We start from the raw sequence: 17005 nt of genomic DNA, 5'->3' as shown, positions 1-17005 counted from the left end.
AGAAAACAGTATATACCTGTATGAATATGATATTGAACTTCTAGAACTGTCCTCTCTTTGACTCATAGATGGCCAACTTTAAAAGCAAATACCCGGAGAACCCAGAGTGAATTTAGGCAAAATCCAAAAGTTAAAGAGGAAGATAGTGACCCAAACACGGATCTAGCCGTTTTGGAATGTAAGTGTACATTGTGTAATTGCCGAGCTTCCGAAGCCCTAGGAGTATCAGAATGGTCAGATTCACACATACTTTAACATTGTACCCGAGGACCCCTATAGACCCGGCATGAGGATTATATCCGGAGACCCTGTACATACTCCGTACCTTAATGTGCTTTGTCCTCTCATCCCCGGCGCCAAGACCGGGGTATGTAACCTTGACCAGATGAGGGGTTCAGGTCCGAAATCGTATGTAGTCAGTCTTGCATATTTACGTACGGAGTGTGCATACGCATTTGAATCCCTTCAGGGCTAGTGTACGTGTTTGTTCTAGTGGATGATTAGGATGTTGATCGGGGTGAAATGTGGAGAAGACGGATATAAGCGAAGGGAGAAAAAGGGAGTCTGCAGTTTTACTTGAAACACAAGGCGTCTTGGGGAGTAAAAACAGGAAAACAGGAAAACAGGTTAAAGGTTGGATATAGGTTGTATTAAGTGTTTAATTGATTGATATATATGAAAAAGAGAGAGAGATACATTCTATGTAACTAACACACATCTCACCGATGCACCCACCACGTGCCGTTGCCCCCGCCTTTACATGACTTCCCCAGATCTTCTGATCTTCTGATCTCTTAATGTTCTAATGTTCTAATCTTCTGATCTTCATATTTCTGGTCTTCCTTTCGGGTGATATTTTTTTTTTATACATTGTCTGGAATTTTTGATCCCTTGCCTTTGGCTTCGAAACTCTGCGAAAACTAGGCTTTGGGTGCGCCGAGGGGAGAAAAGAAAGTCCCGAGGTCGCCTCCCCGTTCTCTCTGCATCTTTCTCCAATGCCGTTGTGGCTTCTTGGCCACCCTATATTCTACCTTTAACTCAATCTTTTTGTGTTAGATAGACCAGAGAGTCGAGGTCCCTTTGATCTGTCCCTCTATGTCGCCATAGCCCTGTTTCCGCCTCCTCGGAGAAGCATGTCGATGACCTCCCTCTCCTCTGCCAATTCTTACTCCCCTTTTTCGTCTCAAGCTGAACGGATGACACAATCCCAAACCCCCGGGCTGGACACGCTTGCGGAGGGGTCGCAGTATGCGCTGGAACAGCTCCAGTTAGCACGTGAAGCCGATGCTGTCGACATCCCGTCCGATCCTGGGAACACGTCGCAACACTCCCAACATCTCCTCTACAGCGAACAAAATGGTTCCAATTCAAAGCTAAAGGGTCCTGAATTGCGCGGTTCCCTTGCTGAGGCGCGCTCTGCTATTCGCAAAAACTCATCAGCAACCCCAGCCCGTCGGAGAATTAGCCGAGCCTGCGACCAGTGCAACCAATTGCGAACCAAATGTGATGGACATAACCCATGTGCGCATTGTGTTGGTACAGTCTCCCCCCCCCCCCCCCAGCGGACCGTCTCCATTTACCCATTGGTTGAACTAACAGTTCCCAGAGTTCGGACTCAGCTGTGAGTACGCCCGCGAGCGCAAGAAACGCGGGAAAGCGTCGAAAAAGGATATAGCCGCCACTGGCATTACCGACAGCGACATGGGTAGCAACGAAAACATAACGCATACCAAAGTACGGCCCTCAAACGGACAACCCTTGCACGAATCCAACGAACATTACGATCGCGCCTTCGATGCCGCGCGGACTCTAGCTGAAGGCGCACAATCTCGGGCGCATAACATGGAGGTGTCTGGCTTATCTGCCATGCGCCAAAATCAAGCGCCCATCCAAGCGCCTTCTCAGCAGCAGATGAGTTCCAACTTGACGGGCATGCCATTCAATAATTACGCCGCGGTCCAAGAATCCCACCGACCCTCCATGCCCGTGCCGGATATGCGTTCTATACAGATGATGCAAAACTCAAATGGGAACCCTCGGTCGCCGGGTTCAATGCTTCATACCCAAGGGTTTTCGGGGTATAATGATGGCACATACCCTTTGATGAATACGCAAGACGCAAATCCGAGCTCCATGAATCACTTCCGGATTGGAAACTCGGCGGAGAACCCATCGGCTTCTTTCATGGGCTTCTCTCCTCCAGCGCAGTCACCTAGCTGGCTGCCACTCCCTTCCCCATCACCCGCTAACTTCCCTTCCTTCAGCATGCCCCCTTTCTCCAGCTCATTGAGATACCCAGTCTTGCAACCAGTTCTTCCGCACATTATATCTATAATCCCTCAATCTCTCGCCTGCGATCTCCTCGACGTCTATTTCACCAGCTCATCGTCCTCACATCTCTCTCCGTCATCGCCCTATGTGGTCGGCTATGTCTTCCGCAAGCAATCGTTCCTACACCCCACAAAGCCGCGATCGTGCACCCCCGGGCTTCTCGCCAGCATGCTGTGGGTCGCAGCTCAAACAAGTGAGGCTGCATTTTTGACATCACCCCCCTCAGCTCGAGGCCGAGTCTGCCAAAAACTTCTGGAGTTGACTATTGGCTTACTTCGGCCACTTATCCATGGTCCCGCGACCGGAGAAGCGTCTCCCAATTACCCAGCTAATATGGTAATCAACGGGGTGGCTCTGGGTGGCTTTGGGGTCTCCATGGATCAATTGGGTGCTCAAAGTAGTGCCACTGGCGCAGTTGATGACGTCGCTACGTATGTTCACTTGGCGACTGTCGTCTCTGCTAGCGAATATAAGGCTGCAAGTATGCGATGGTGGACAGCTGCCTGGTCTCTGGCGCGAGAGCTCAAACTCGGCCGCGAATTACCGCCTAATGCGACAACCCGTCAAGACGGTGAAATGGAGGGTGAGGGGGACATTGATGTGAATGGCAAGAGGCAACCGTCCTCTTTACTAGGCCACGGCCCAGGAAACTCTGCGATTAATCTCACAGAGGAAGAACGCGAGGAACGCCGGCGAATCTGGTGGCTGTTATATGCGACAGATCGCCATCTGGCGCTTTGTTACAACCGGCCCCTGACATTGCTAGACAAAGAGTGCGAGGGATTGTTACAGCCAATGAACGATGATATTTGGCAGGCGGGCGACTTTTCATCTGTCAACTACCGCCGTGCTGGCCCATCATCTGAATGCACCGGCCATAGCATGTTTGGATATTTCTTACCCCTGATGTCTATCCTGGGTGAGATTGTGGATCTGCAACATGCCCGCAACCATCCGCGCTTCGGTCTCCATTTCCGAAATAGCGGCGAATGGGAAAGTCAGGCTATGGAAATCAGCCGGCAGCTCGATGTTTACGCCCAGAGCCTGAAAGAATTCGAGGCTCGATATACCAGCTCTATCGCTCTCGGAGCCGGCGAGCCTGACACAGCCATGGAAGGTTCCAACCTAAACCACGTCAGCCCGTCTGGTCGGTCGAGTAGCACGGTAGGATCGCATGTGAGCGAGTCTATCGTCCATACGAGGATGGTAGTTGCCTATGGCACCCACATTATGCATGTACTCCACATTCTGCTGGCTGGGAAGTGGGACCCCATCAACTTGCTCGACGATAACGATCTCTGGATTTCTTCCGAGTCGTTTATCACTGCCATGGGCCATGCAGTCAGCTCTGCTGAGGCGGCCTCGGACATCTTAGAATATGACCCCGATCTAAGCTTCATGCCCTTCTTCTTTGGCATATATCTTTTGCAAGGTAGCTTCTTGCTACTCTTAACTGCGGATAAATTGCAAGGAGATGCCAGTCCCAGTGTTGTTCGAGCCTGTGAAACAATCGTGCGAGCGCATGAGGCTTGCGTCGTGACTTTGAACACTGAATATCAGGTAAGATTTAACCATGACCAAGGCTTATACTACCGATGCTAATATCATGCAGCGAACGTTCCGAAAGGTGATGCGCTCGGCACTGGCTCAAGTCCGCGGCCGTGTCCCAGAAGACTTCGGCGAGCAGCAGTCACGCAGGCGTGAGGTGCTAGCCCTTTACCGCTGGAGCGGCGATGGCAGCGGTCTCGCGCTTTAGCAAGGCTGCCAAGTTTATTTTGAGCTTCTCGCAGCTGGCACTTATTGTCTCGCTTTTAGATTTATTACCCTTTCCTTTGTCTTTGATTTTGATTCGATTTGCGCCCTGTATACTATTTTTCCCTGGATTTTGGACATACCCCGAGGAGCGAAAAGGCGCACAGTCTTGGTGTCTATATATTGACTCGGCACATACCGTACCTATCTATATATTAATTTTGGATGATTTTAGGAACATCCTTTGGGTACAACGTCTTCATTCTCTTTTCTATATTCCCTACCAGCCCATATCTCTACTAAAACGTCACGAAGACCTCCGAGCTGTTCGCTAAATGGTTCGATGAGACTCCTACAGGTCAATGCTCAATAAATTAATACCTATAATATTGAGCTACGCCAACTTGTAATTACTAACTTATACATGTGTAGTATTTTCAATTTCTATTTTGCCTTCAGTTGTATAGAAGTGGAATTCATATCATGTGATGATGCTTATTTCGGACTCCACCCAAGCTCCATGCTCTTCAGCTAGCTACGCCTCTTCAACCTCAACCACCATCTCTCTCAACAAAAGACGGTACTCGAGACCACAAGACCAACGAAATGAAACCCTATATAGGCATACCTCTCGTCTTTGGACTTGTCTATCGAGCTTGGTCGCGCAAATCCCTTACCCCGCTCGGTCTGGTATTTGCGGGATGTTCAGCCTCCGCGCACGCTCTCCATCCATGGTCGGCGCCAGTGGCGCTCCTTGCAGTATTCTATTTCGGCGGGACTAAGGTCACAAAGGTACGAAGCTACTCATATGTCGACAGGAGCTGCATCCCATCCACTCTTCGACCTATATCTATGTTATGGGCGCAGCTTACAAAATCGCGATGACAGGTAAAACATGAGATCAAGTCGCGTTTGACACTCTCCGCAACCGGTGCAGAAGGTGGCGAAGGCCCCCGGAACCATATTCAAGTCCTAGCGAACTCAGTTGTCGCTACCATATTATCGATCGCTCATACGATTATCCTGGCCAAAACAACAGGCACCGAATCATGTTTCTCACTCGGTCAAAATGCGGCTGATATCTTGGTTGTTGGGATTGTAGCGTACGTCACTCAACATCACATTTCATGCCTGCACTCTCTGTTCTAGAGCATATAGCTAATAAGTTCATTTTCACAGAAATTACGCCGCTGTCGCTGCAGACACCTTCTCCTCCGAGCTCGGTATTCTCTCGAAGTCCAAACCCCGCCTGATTACCTCGTTGAATCTCCGTGAAGTCCCTCCCGGTACAAATGGCGGTGTTACCGCAACTGGTCTTGGGGCTGGTGTTCTGGGGTCGTTCATTGTTTCCGCGACATCTGCTGCGGTTCTTCCCTTCTGTTCTAGTGCCGGGTTGAAGGATCGGGCTCTGTGGACCATAGCTATGACTCTTTGGGGTACATTGGGCAGTGTTCTTGACAGTGTTCTTGGTGGGCTTTTACAGGCCAGTGTTGTCGATAAGAGGAGCGGGAAGATTGTAGAGGGTAGTGGGGGTAGGAAGGTGAGTTCAAGATTATTTGTTCTTGGCCACCATGTACAAAGCTCTAATCTTGTTTTCTAGGTTCTCATTCACCCTTCCACAGGTAAGCTGGTTGTTCCTGCTGATAGCACTGCCCAAACCACCCGTAGCATACATAATGCTGCATTGCGTGGCATCCAGGCGACACATATCCCCGAGGAAAGTCATGAAAGTCGTCGTCTTGAAACTGGTCATGACTGGCTAGACAACAATGGCGTCAATCTTCTCATGGCTGCAACTATGAGTGTCGGAGCTATGGGTATTGCACAGTGGTTCTGGGGATTAGATGTGTTTGAGTTGCTGGTGTAAATTCTACAGATATTCTTCTGGTAAAATCTCGAATTGATCCAGGTCTCAAACGTGTTTATTTTTCGGGTTTAGATGAAACTTATGAATGTATGTCTTTATCTCTCTTAGTATTTTGAATGCCTCTGCTTGGAGAAACGCAGTCCAACTTTTTGTTTGTCCCAGCTGCTTCCAATTCATCACCTTCCCACCTTTTCTCTTCGACTAATTCAGTATTTGTTTTGTTTTTTCCTTTTCCACTTCTCTCTTCTTTTGATATTCCCTTCGCATCTCAACAACACCGACCTGATCAGGCAAAGCCAACGCGACCTTGACTCAACCACGATTCATCACGTGCCGCCGTTGGCCCTAGTTCGTGAGTCTCTTCTACCTGCCTAGTGTCCCTAGGCTTCATTTCGGACTCGGGGGACTGACCTTAGCATAATTTGGACGAACAGAGCACACCAGCCAAGATGGAAACCGAAGAAGAACGCGCAATGCACGTGCGAGTCACAAAGCCAAGTGTCTCTTTCCTACCGGAGACTGAAACATCCAAGACCGTAACATATGACCTCCATCACAGTGACTTGCTTCCTGTATATGACTACATCTCCCAGGAATATTTGATGACCGGCGTTGCCGTTGCCAACTCGTACTGCACACGCCTTATTCTTCGTTGCCCTGCGGATCCTGGCAAATTTTCAGGTCTTGTCATCATGGAACCATCTCACCTATGGGGTGGAACAACTATCTGGCGTCTCATTAATCGGTGGCTGATGCGCAATAGTGAGTTGTCATACATTCTAGTTTGACATGTTGTCTAGGCTAATAGTCGGAAGGACATGCCTGGCTGGAAGTTGATTCCCAAGCTCCTGCTGCAATTGACCAGATCAAAAAAGTTGATCCCGAACGCTACAGAGACATGCACTTTATCCCTTGCCGGACCCTGGAGGAGTTTTCCAGCAACATACCCTCGTTCTCTAACGCGGATGAGCTTTGGGACAATTACAGGATCTTCAAGGAAAGATGGTGGGCCGCAACTTTGCAGTCTCCGGAGATTCTTGTTGCTGCATCACATGCCTTGAGATCGGGACAGCTGGGTATCAAGGCCGACCGTGTCGTACTGACTGGACTTTCCCAGACTGCAGACTTGATAAGAAAGTTCATCGTCGAGTCTCTTCATCTCCGACTTCCTAACGGATGCGCCCCATTTGAGGGATTCATACCATGCCAATGTGATGGCGGTAACCCACTTCCAGACATGCGTGATGCAAAGATCATTGAGGTTCTAGGTGAATTCGAGCTCATTTACATCAAGACACTCTACGGCGAAAGTGAAAGGCCTCCTCATCGCCGTGCTGACAGCAGGTCATTCCGGCTCTACGAAGTCGCCGGCATGTCTCATCGCGAGACTCGATACCTCTCTATGGCTGATAAGAAGCGTTTGTCGGTCGTTGATCTGGAAGGTGCCCAGTGGACCACGTTTGCCAACTCCTTCCTTTACCATGCTCTCTTCGATGCTATGAACAAATGGATTACGACCGGTGTTGTTCCCCCGCGAGGTACCACAATTGATGTCGACAAATTTGGGGACATCGAGCGAGATGAATATGGAAATGCGCTTGCTGGGGTCAGAACTGTTCATACAGACGTGCCTACTGCCAGAATCATTGATGTTACCCCTCAGCCACATCCGCATTGGCACACTGGTAAGTTGCTCTTGTCCATGAGAATTTCTTCCACGCTTTCTAACCTGGTTATTATTAAAAGGCACCGAGGTCCCTTTCAAAGATGTCAAACTGTGGGCGATCTACAAAACGGTAGCCAACTATCGACGTCAGGCAGGAGAAGCTATCGACCGACAGCTTGCAGCTAGATTTTTGTTGCCTGAAGATGCTGAGGTCCTGCGTCGCGATACCGTTGAGCAAGTCTCCTTTTAAGATTTTCAGTCTACAGAATTGCTTGTTTCTCATCATGGATTTGGGGGGTGTTACTTGGATCTTGGGGCCCTGAGGTTTCTCAGGGACACCTTTGGTGATCTGCAAACCTTATGTACCTCAGGATGCCTTTGGTTATGTTGGACTGGATTTGAGATCAATTCTGCTCTTTCGGGATTTCAATGTCTTTAGCTAGGACCGCTTGGATATCTACTTTCATGTCAATGTAATTAATTCACTTCAACGGTCTCCCAATTGATCACATGGAATCATTCTTCCTTTATGTTTCGATTATATTATTTGTAGAAGCATATTTTAGACCTTGAGATATTGTGTTATATCGTCCTCAATATGCTAGCTTGCTATCCCACATGCAGATTCTACGAGATACAAAGCCTGGAGCATTTGGTCTACAGTGCATTATAAGCAACTATATAGACGGCGGAGTCTTTTCTATCTGGGCTGCCACCGCATTTATGAGGGTTCTCAAGCTCAAGAGTGACATTAGAGATATCTACTTTGCCACTACCACCAGTTTCCTCGCTGACACGCCCTTTCCTGTATTCCTTCGAGTCCCTTCGTTGACACAATCTCCGGGGCAGGAATTACCTGATAATATGGCCAATGGGGGGATTGTTGGACTCCTGCCACCTGAAAATGCGCATCTAATCATACAGGAGCTGATGATGAGATCTTGTTTGAGGACGAAAAGGGATGGAGCTTTGAGAAAAGCCTGGATGGCGTCAAAGAGCACATCTGCTTGTTTCCGTTTGTACCTGAGAACCTGGACGCCTTCACAGATCTCTTGAGCTAGACGATCCAACAGAGAGCAACAAGGAGGAACGAGATAAGGATATGTTGAGTGCTACTTGGCTGGTAGACATACTGAGAGAAAAACGGGAAAGCGGAAAGGCGAGGGAAAGGAAGTATGAACACTGGCTGTGTTTGAAACCTAAAACAGACCTTTCGTTCATTGCCACGTACGGAGGATGGGCACAGTAAGCCTAGTGAGCGGCAATGGAAACCTGGATCGATCGTACAAATATCGATTCCTTCTAATCGTTCGGGGCGAATACTGTTCTAAATAGATGAATATATGCTTATGTATAGAAACATGGAGTGTTGTCAAGTTACTGATAGACCACATTGTATAATTGTTTCCCATTTCTAACTTTTAGAGCTGCTTTTTGTTTAGCTTGCGAACCAAGCTGGTCAGCTTAACTAGCCTCGAACTTTCATGATCAGCTTGTTTGGCCTCTTAACGGGTAAGACTCTTGTTGCAAGAATACCTCGGCTAGACATAAAGGCTAACGTGTGGTAGAAGTAGAAATTAAAGAATTAGATAGCTTCCTGAATTATCAAATTGGATCTATTTATCTATTTCTGTAGGCGGGTTCTAGCCGCAAAGACTCAACAATTCTGTCCCCTTCCAATATCTTTCCAAACGCTCCCACACCAACAAGGGGGGAATGGAAATTAAGACCGGGATGACTGGGTTAAGAGGGGAAAAGGACTACATTCTCTGAAGTTGCCGTAGGAAGTCCAAAACCCTTGGCCCCTGTTGAAAGCATACGCATCAGTTGGAGGTTTGAGGGGCAGGAAACTGATGCAAGGTCGGCGTGAGGCTACTTACAAGCAAGAGGGTCGACAAATGTTCCTTTCACCCCCGAAAAAATGAGGAGGGAGCCGATGGCGCAAGTGGCAGCGTCGAGGACATAAGGAGGTATGTGAGGGGGCCTGAGTCAGGCATGATGTTGAGAGTTCTTCAATGGGAGACGCTAATATCAGAGGTAGATATTGCTGGGGCAAATGTGGTCTTCTGGGCACACAAGAAGCCGGGACTTTCAAGTATAAAGGGAAATGGGGCTAAGTATACCTCTCTGGCGTCCAAAGGCCCACTGCAGGGAGGATCGGGGCTCGGGGAATTTCAAGGTTCAATAGTATGTCTAAGCACATAAAAAGTAGATAGATCGCTGACACACTAGGGATCCAACATTGATTCTCTAAGTGAATTGGCTATTAATCTATGTATCCAAACCCCGTCTGGTACGCTCTTTGACCGCATTCTGTGAGTTGATCTGCAGTTGGCTTCTTGCCCGATATGCTCGCGGTTGATGTGCCCTGCATGATAATTCAAGAGGCATTGGCCGCTGCCTCCTTATCCTCAGCCTCCTTGGTCTCATGAGAAGGAAGTCTCGTGAAGGGGATCAAAAGGGCCAGGACTACAGTGAGTGCGGTACCGGCCAGGGCGAAGGCAAAGACATCCTTGATCCCAACCATATATGCGTCTTGAATCAATGCCAGCTGCTTCCCTTTGTAAACATTTGTAAGTTCTGACACTCCAATGTACAAGATCTCTGCCGAATCGATTTGAGGAGCAGTTCGTGCCAAGTCTGCAGCAGGTAGTTGTCGAAGATAGAATTGGCGGCCGAAACAAAGTAGGCCCCGCTGATAGATTGGGCCACTGGCACAGGAGATTAGTGGAGATCACCCCAATGGGATTTGTTAGTACTCACTGAAAGCTACTCCCATCGTCGCTGCCACGGTTTCCGGCGTCGCGAAACCCTGTAACGCCGTCACCGGAACCTGATTTCCTAGACCGATTCCAAGCCCAAAAGGGATCTGAGCGCCGATATACCATGCCTTCGTGGTGTGGACGTCGATACAGTAGATCAGGACGGCGCCAAGAACGGCTATCAGCCCACTAATAAACTCGATGGGCTGTAGGAAGCGGGTCTTCCCAACGAGTATACCGCTGACTATAGCCCCGCAGGTATAGAAAGCCATGAATGGAAGGCAGTAGACGCCACTCTTGATAGCGGACATGCCATGAACGGCCTGGAAGTAGATAGGGAGATAAAACAGTATCTGAAAGTTGGCTAGGTTGGCACTGGAGAACGTAATCGCAAGTTAGCTCCGTTGACGTTAAAGCAAACAAGTCTTCTGGGCAAAGCTAAGTACGAAATATATTCACATGAACGTGTATAAGAGATTGGACCACGTAATACGGCGCGCCAACATTTTCAAGGGCATGATGGCGTACTCGCCCTGGAACCACTCGACGACCACGAACGCAATCGTCAAGGCAACCCAAAGGGTCAAGGTGGCGATGACGGAGCCGTTACGCCATAGCTTCTCCAGTCCGCCCCATTGCAGCGCCAAAGTGAAGCAGATGACCGAGGTGAACAGCAAACTCCAGCCGGGGAGATCGAGATGCAGTAGAATCTCCTTCCACGTCGCGGGGGCGGGCTTGATGTGTTTCGGCATGCGCAAAAAGAGGAATTGCAGTATGAGAGCTGTGCCACCCACCGGGAGATTTACCCAGAAACACCATCTCCATGTGACCTCAGTCGTGAACACGCCGCCTATCAGGGGGCCAATGGTCGTGGCGATCATAAAGACGCCCATCCATAGGCCGATGAGCAAGGGGCGAGTCTTAGGCTGCGCCGTAAAGTTAATAATCAGGACAGAGCCGCCGAGCGTGCCCGCACATCCCCAGCCCTGCAGAGCTCAGCCCACGATCAACCCAATGCTGCTAGGTGCGGTGGCGGCCGCGATACTCCCAATCAGGTACAACGCAAGTGCTGTCATATACGTCCATTGAGCCGAGAAGTATTTGTACATATTACCCCACGGAGCGGAGGTCGTACCGACGAGAAGGAAACAGGCGCCGCTGTACCATCCAATATCGCCGAGCGCGTGAAAATCACTGGTGATCTTCGGGATAGCCGTGGCAACGATACCCTGTGGGCCGAATTGATCGCGTTACTTATGTACCATGCATGAAAAGGGGAATCGTTCTAGGCGTAGATAATACTGACCAGGTCCAAAGCTGCGATAAGAGTACTGAGACTCAAGGTGGACAGATGATGATCAAGCGGAAGGATGTCGCGTACTCCGGCTCTGATCCCTGGTTCAGGCCCTGGCTCAAGTCACCACTCCCCTCAGTATCATCGCTTCCTCGCTCCTTGTTTCTGAGGCTGGCAGTGTCAGCCGAATGGCCTGCTTCGTTCTTGCTGAACTCTGGATCGGAAGTGGGTGCCGACATATTGCACGTATTGTCTGCGTGATGATAGTAGAGGCAGCTGAAGGTGGCATCCAAAGCGCCCAAAGCGTAAGCGTACAAGGGCCGAGACTGAAGAATCACAATCCGACGACTCGACCAACCCTGGCAAACACGTCTATATCCCGTATTTTGGGGTCATTAAAGCTGCGGGCGAGAGTCATGCTGACGGGATGAGTTCCCAAGCACAATATGTGCCACCGGCAAACTACCGACAGAGCCAACCTCCGGCCGTCATACGAGCAGGGCCGGAGGCAGAGACGCAAACACATCCGACCTCTCTTGCAACATCACTACCTCCAGATTCCTATAACAACCATTACCGTAATAAATTCAACAGCAACAGCACCAACAATAACGTAGCTGCTCTCTTTGCGCCGCTACTCTCGGAAGTTCTCTCAGATGATCTCATGCAGCAGTTTGAATACCCTGGGACGGCAGCTAGAACTGAAGATGATGCATTTCAGGATCTGGACTTGGCTTTCTTGGACAACCTGATGCGAGGCACCGGAGAAGATGGACAAGGCGGCACAGAGTGGGCCGCGGCATGAGAAAACGCAACATTCGTGCCGTCTGCATGTAGACATAACGTATTTGAAGTCTGCAGATATTCCTCCTTCTGCCGGACTAATCCATATGACCACCCCCCGCCCCCCCAACACTTAATAGTTAGAAATCTGGAACATAGTAAGGAGCGTATTGAGAACTTGGAAATCAAAGGCTCTTAAGGCCTATCTCTATTTCATTTCTGCTTTATTTTCAAAGCACCAAAATATTAATTAATATATGAAGTATTTATGCCGCCATTTATTCATATTTGAACCTCTTTTTCCTTTGGAAAAAAAAACAGCAGACAATTAAACCCATTTTTACATACTGCATTGACATTTCATATGACTTGGGGGTCGGACGCCCTAGCGTCCTGGGGTTAAACAGAGGTAGAGCTCGGTGTATGATAAGGTTAGAGCCATATTACTAGACACCAGAGCTAGGGTGCAGTTTGGTATTTTTGGGTTTATGGGGAATTTGCATGAATTAGCCGGTGCTCTTGGCACTCATCGGGGGGTTGCGAGGCCCTGTAAGCTCGGTCTGTTTGCCTAGGGAATCATCTCAAATCAGATGCAACTATTAAGCTTGTGGTAAGACCAATTATCGGCGTCGTGTTGTTGCAAGAGCAAGGTCAACGGCTACGAGCTAGAGGGATGCATCTAACTTTCCCCTTCTGTCAGTGGTGTTTGATAGCGTTGGGCCAATAAGACGGCTTGGGTTGATTGCCTGAATCCCAGATAGCTTGAGACAGTACCTAGGTGGACGCTTGATTTTATCCATTAATCAAAGAACTGTTACACAGTTATATGGTGCGTATCTTATTAGCCCCAGACTCGTATATTATAGAGCTAAATTTATAAAATGCTAATATAGAATCTGCATTGCTTTTCTGATCCTTTAAAAACATACTGGAACATACGGGGCGAAATTTCCGTACGTGGAGCTAGTGCTTGTCCGATGGTAAGAGCATTCTGCACTATTTTAGTGATTGGTAATGATGTGGAATTATGGCTAGCCATCAAATGTACTAAACAGTTCACTATCAAATATGAGCTAGTAGGTCGGCAAGACATTTAATGACTCACATCATTTGGTGGTTAAAACCATGGGCCAGTAGTAGATGTCGGTCATGAGACGGGAAGAGCTCCGCGGTCCTTACAATCGTGCATAGTGGTCAAATGTGTACGGATCTGGTAAAATAGTATCGTCTTCAGGATTAGTAAATTTCCAGACAGGACCGAGCTGTGATTCATATACATGTAGTAATGGCCCTTAGACTTGCCGGCTCGTGGCGTTGTATATAGCGTTTACCCCATATTTCCCACTCTAACTAATGGTGCAAAATCGCACGGTAGATACATGTGTAATCACATTTATACTGAAATGATCCAACAGGAAAGATGTGATGGATTAAAATTGATCCCTCTGGGTAGTACAAGTTTCAGCATGACATAGAGTCACTAATACTCATGTGCAATCACTGCATTGACAGACAAATCTTCGAAGGACACAATTCACACAAAATCCCTTGCAAAGTTATAGAAATAGACCTTCCAACCATGGTGTAAATCTTGACCGAAACAGTCTACAACACCCATGTTAGCAAAAATAATCACTAAATTTCCCACTGCAAGACATAATTACCTAATAAAAAAATGCCACTAAGGCTGCCTATATCCAATCCCTTGCTCCATCGCCCCCGCTGTTTTGCCATATACTGGGGCAGGTTGCTGGACTGGGGTGTACGGTACCCATTGCTGTATAGGGGGTGGTTGGAAAGTATTCTCCAGTTCCCTTTCGTTCTTTTTGCGATCACGACGCATTTTGATGAGAAGAACAACAACAACAGCAATGACAACGAGGATAACGATTGGGATGAGGATCACTTTGAGCAGAAGCTTTACAAGACCCATGATGAGAAAGACTGGGGTATAGGGACCGGCGGCAGAGACCGGTATCACACAAAGGGTGATTGCAATGAGAAGATAATCTAGAAAGGTACCTGGGGAGGGAAAATAATACGCCTTCGATGGGTGAATCGAGGGACTTTTATACCCCGATCTGCTCAATGCCCTGGCTCTGTGTGACTAGGCCATGTCGTATCAATGGGGCATGGCTGCATTCTACATGAACATAGGGCATAGCGCAGCGCCAAATGGTGATATTTGGTTGGCGGCCAGCCTTTGGGTGTACTAAATTTGATATAGACACACAAGGCCGGCGACTACTTTCCCTAATAAAGACATACTTTATTAGCCTAGACCAGTCGCTGCAACTGTGATTGATCGTACATGACTGATGTTTCAGCATTCCTTCGTAAGGCTTGCCTTGTTATGTAGCTCTATAACTGGATCAGTTTGAGCCGGAGTTTATGCTGTGTGACTTGGAACAGCCACACTGTGTACGCAATAATGATTTGACTCTACATATATACAGGAAACAAATCCATAGTCATTACGGGGTAGCTGAAAACAGGATATGATTCTGAGGGGAAATAAAATAAGAATTGAGTGGAATTCTGCTGCCTGATCATCCCCCGGTTAGCCGGCAATAAACTAACGGATGTGACGAATATTGATTTTGTTGCTTATATCTACGTGATGCTTGAGTTAGGGTCGTCTATTGGTTAGAGGATCCTTTGGAGTTTGAGGCAAGTCGACCTGGATCCCCTTCAGTCCCCGTGAGAACATCCGGGTGAAAGCTGAGTTGATTGAATTGAGTAAAAGGATTGGTTTAATCAAAATTGGTGCATTTGTCTCACAGCGCCAAGTCTCAGCCCTACAAGGCGACTCCACTATGGCGATCCTTGCCTTTTGCTTTTAAGATATTTTGCTTTTTGAGTGCTAGAAGCATAGATGTTTTATGTTCGAATGTAATGAATTTAACTAGAAATACTTAATGGTACCCTCCGCCATCCTAAACGAAAGGTGCATCGACTGCGTCTGGGTGCACGTAGAATGCAATTGCGATTATCAGATACCTAGGAGAAATCATTAGTACCGAAGACAATTAGAATACTCATGTGGTCACTCACGTTCCAACCAATAAAAGCCCTTCGTAGTAATTGGATCGACCTCCACGAATCAAGCAGTCCATGACTATGACCGATATGAAGAATACCACAGTTTCGAAGGGACTGTAGCGCAAGGACATGGGTTGCCCAATAACCAAGCCGCACATGACCAGGAACGGACTCACAAACAATGCGATCTGCAAAGTGCTTCCCACAACCACCCCTATTGCGAGGTCCATATTCCCCTTGATCGAAGAATTGACGACAGTATTGAACTCCCCCGCGTTACCGACAATGGGAACCACTATCAAGCCAATAAAAGCCCGGCTGACATGCCACTTATCTACAAATCCATCGACGCTGTCTACCAGACGATCAGAGCAGACGGTGACCCCGAGAGTTGCAAGGATCAAAACGATGCTTGCCGACCAGGGGCCCAGAAATCGCTCTTCTTCTTCCTCTTCTTGCTTATCGTCGACGAATAGCTCCGAGTGACTCTTCAGTTGGAAGTAGAGGTAGACCAGGTAGAATGTGAGTAGGATCACGGAGGCGGCACGGGAGAGACTCAGGACGCTGGTTTCCACATCGTGGGATTTGGACGGTATGGTTGCATAGAGGACGGACGGGATGATCAATGTTGCAGATGAAACTACCATCAAGGATGATAGTATCCCACTAATATCCACGTTGAATTTCACCACATCTTTTCCATAGCCGCCGCAGAACAACGAAACACCGAGGATCTAAATTTCGTATAAGTCGACAAGACCGTCTAGGCAGTGGACATGAAATAAAATCCAAACCTACCAGGAGATTTCCCGACAGAATACTGCCCACCATACTCGACTGCACAATACTGATTTCTCCCTGTCGGACCGCAGTGATCCCCACCTGCGCAATGACCAGTGTCAGTTTCCCACCTTAACAGAGGGTCAAACGTCCAGCCACTCACAATCATTTCAACCGCATTTCCAAATGTCGCATTTATCAGCCCTCCGACGGTTTGCCCGACACTTTTTGCCAGTTCCTCTGTGGCGAATGACAGCAACGCAGCGAGAGGAAGAATCGCCAGGAAGTTGAACACAAAGGAAATCGAGTCGTCCCATCCTTGACTCCCCGCAATTATACCCAGAAACACAAACGGCAGTAGCAAATTGGAGTAGCTGCATCCCATTGTGGTCTTAATCACACGTAAAACAGAGTTGCCTAGGAACATAGCGCGCTTCGAGTCGGGGTAGTTTGTGTCACTCAAGTCCGCAGGTTCCTCTCCATTCCTTTCGCGTTCATCCTCCTCCCTGAGCAATAAATCTTGTTCATGGGCTGTGTTTGATTCGAGGGACCCGGTCATGATTTCAGGGTCAATCTTGGTTGACTTTCGCAGTCGGGGGTGAGCTGTGTTATTCATGTTGTCAAGAGTGAGGAAAGAGAGCAAAAGAACATTGGGGTCGAGGTTGAAAGGGATGATGTATTGCTCCACTACCTTCCGGTCCTAGGCATCTACATATGCATTGGTGTAA

General features: G+C 48.3%; 7 protein-coding genes across 7 annotated transcripts; 4 read left to right on the top strand and 3 right to left on the bottom strand.

Moving 5' to 3' along the window:
• Positions 1–1196: 1196 nt before the first annotated feature.
• xlnR (putative C6 transcription factor) lies at positions 1197–4087 on the top strand (the record flags this gene model as incomplete). Its single annotated transcript, XM_056893144.1, has 3 exons — positions 1197–1536; positions 1607–3891; positions 3944–4087. 3 exons carry the CDS (start codon positions 1197–1199, stop codon positions 4085–4087), a joined length of 2769 nt encoding a protein of 922 aa, XP_056758139.1.
• A 602-nt stretch (positions 4088–4689) lies between these two features.
• Positions 4690–5950, top strand: N7537_002085 (DUF92 domain-containing protein; the record flags this gene model as incomplete). The annotated part of the gene is made up of 4 exons (XM_056893143.1): positions 4690–4875; positions 4972–5186; positions 5263–5623; positions 5684–5950. 4 exons carry the CDS (start codon positions 4690–4692, stop codon positions 5948–5950), a joined length of 1029 nt encoding a protein of 342 aa, XP_056758138.1.
• Positions 5951–6399: 449 nt separating this feature from the next.
• N7537_002084 (uncharacterized protein) lies at positions 6400–7866 on the top strand (the record flags this gene model as incomplete). The annotated part of the gene is made up of 3 exons (XM_056893142.1): positions 6400–6712; positions 6766–7635; positions 7697–7866. The coding sequence occupies 3 exons, from the start codon at positions 6400–6402 to the stop codon at positions 7864–7866; spliced, it is 1353 nt and encodes a 450-aa protein (XP_056758137.1).
• A 2130-nt stretch (positions 7867–9996) lies between these two features.
• On the bottom strand, positions 9997–11911 carry N7537_002083 (MDR family MFS transporter; the record flags this gene model as incomplete). The annotated part of the gene is given in 6 exon segments (XM_056893141.1): positions 9997–10256; positions 10380–10753; positions 10838–11364; positions 11383–11607; positions 11685–11709; positions 11760–11911. The coding sequence occupies 6 exon segments, from the start codon at positions 11909–11911 to the stop codon at positions 9997–9999; spliced, it is 1563 nt and encodes a 520-aa protein (XP_056758136.1).
• Positions 11912–12099: 188 nt separating this feature from the next.
• N7537_002082 (uncharacterized protein) lies at positions 12100–12477 on the top strand (the record flags this gene model as incomplete). Its single annotated transcript, XM_056893140.1, has 1 exon — positions 12100–12477. The coding sequence occupies one exon, from the start codon at positions 12100–12102 to the stop codon at positions 12475–12477; it is 378 nt and encodes a 125-aa protein (XP_056758135.1).
• Positions 12478–14136: 1659 nt separating this feature from the next.
• Positions 14137–14388, bottom strand: N7537_002081 (uncharacterized protein; the record flags this gene model as incomplete). The annotated part of the gene is made up of 1 exon (XM_056893139.1): positions 14137–14388. The coding sequence occupies one exon, from the start codon at positions 14386–14388 to the stop codon at positions 14137–14139; it is 252 nt and encodes an 83-aa protein (XP_056758134.1).
• A 1003-nt stretch (positions 14389–15391) lies between these two features.
• Positions 15392–16893, bottom strand: N7537_002080 (uncharacterized protein; the record flags this gene model as incomplete). Its single annotated transcript, XM_056893138.1, has 4 exons — positions 15392–15455; positions 15510–16231; positions 16296–16379; positions 16441–16893. The coding sequence occupies 4 exons, from the start codon at positions 16891–16893 to the stop codon at positions 15392–15394; spliced, it is 1323 nt and encodes a 440-aa protein (XP_056758133.1).
• Between the last annotated feature and the right edge of the window lie 112 nt (positions 16894–17005).

The sequence above is a fragment of the Penicillium hordei genome (assembly GCF_028827395.1).
Source record: "Penicillium hordei strain IBT 12815 chromosome Unknown utg000001l_segment0_segment0, whole genome shotgun sequence".
Taxonomy (NCBI): Eukaryota; Fungi; Ascomycota; class Eurotiomycetes; order Eurotiales; family Aspergillaceae; genus Penicillium; species Penicillium hordei.
This window is presented reverse-complemented; position numbering and strand designations above follow the sequence as displayed.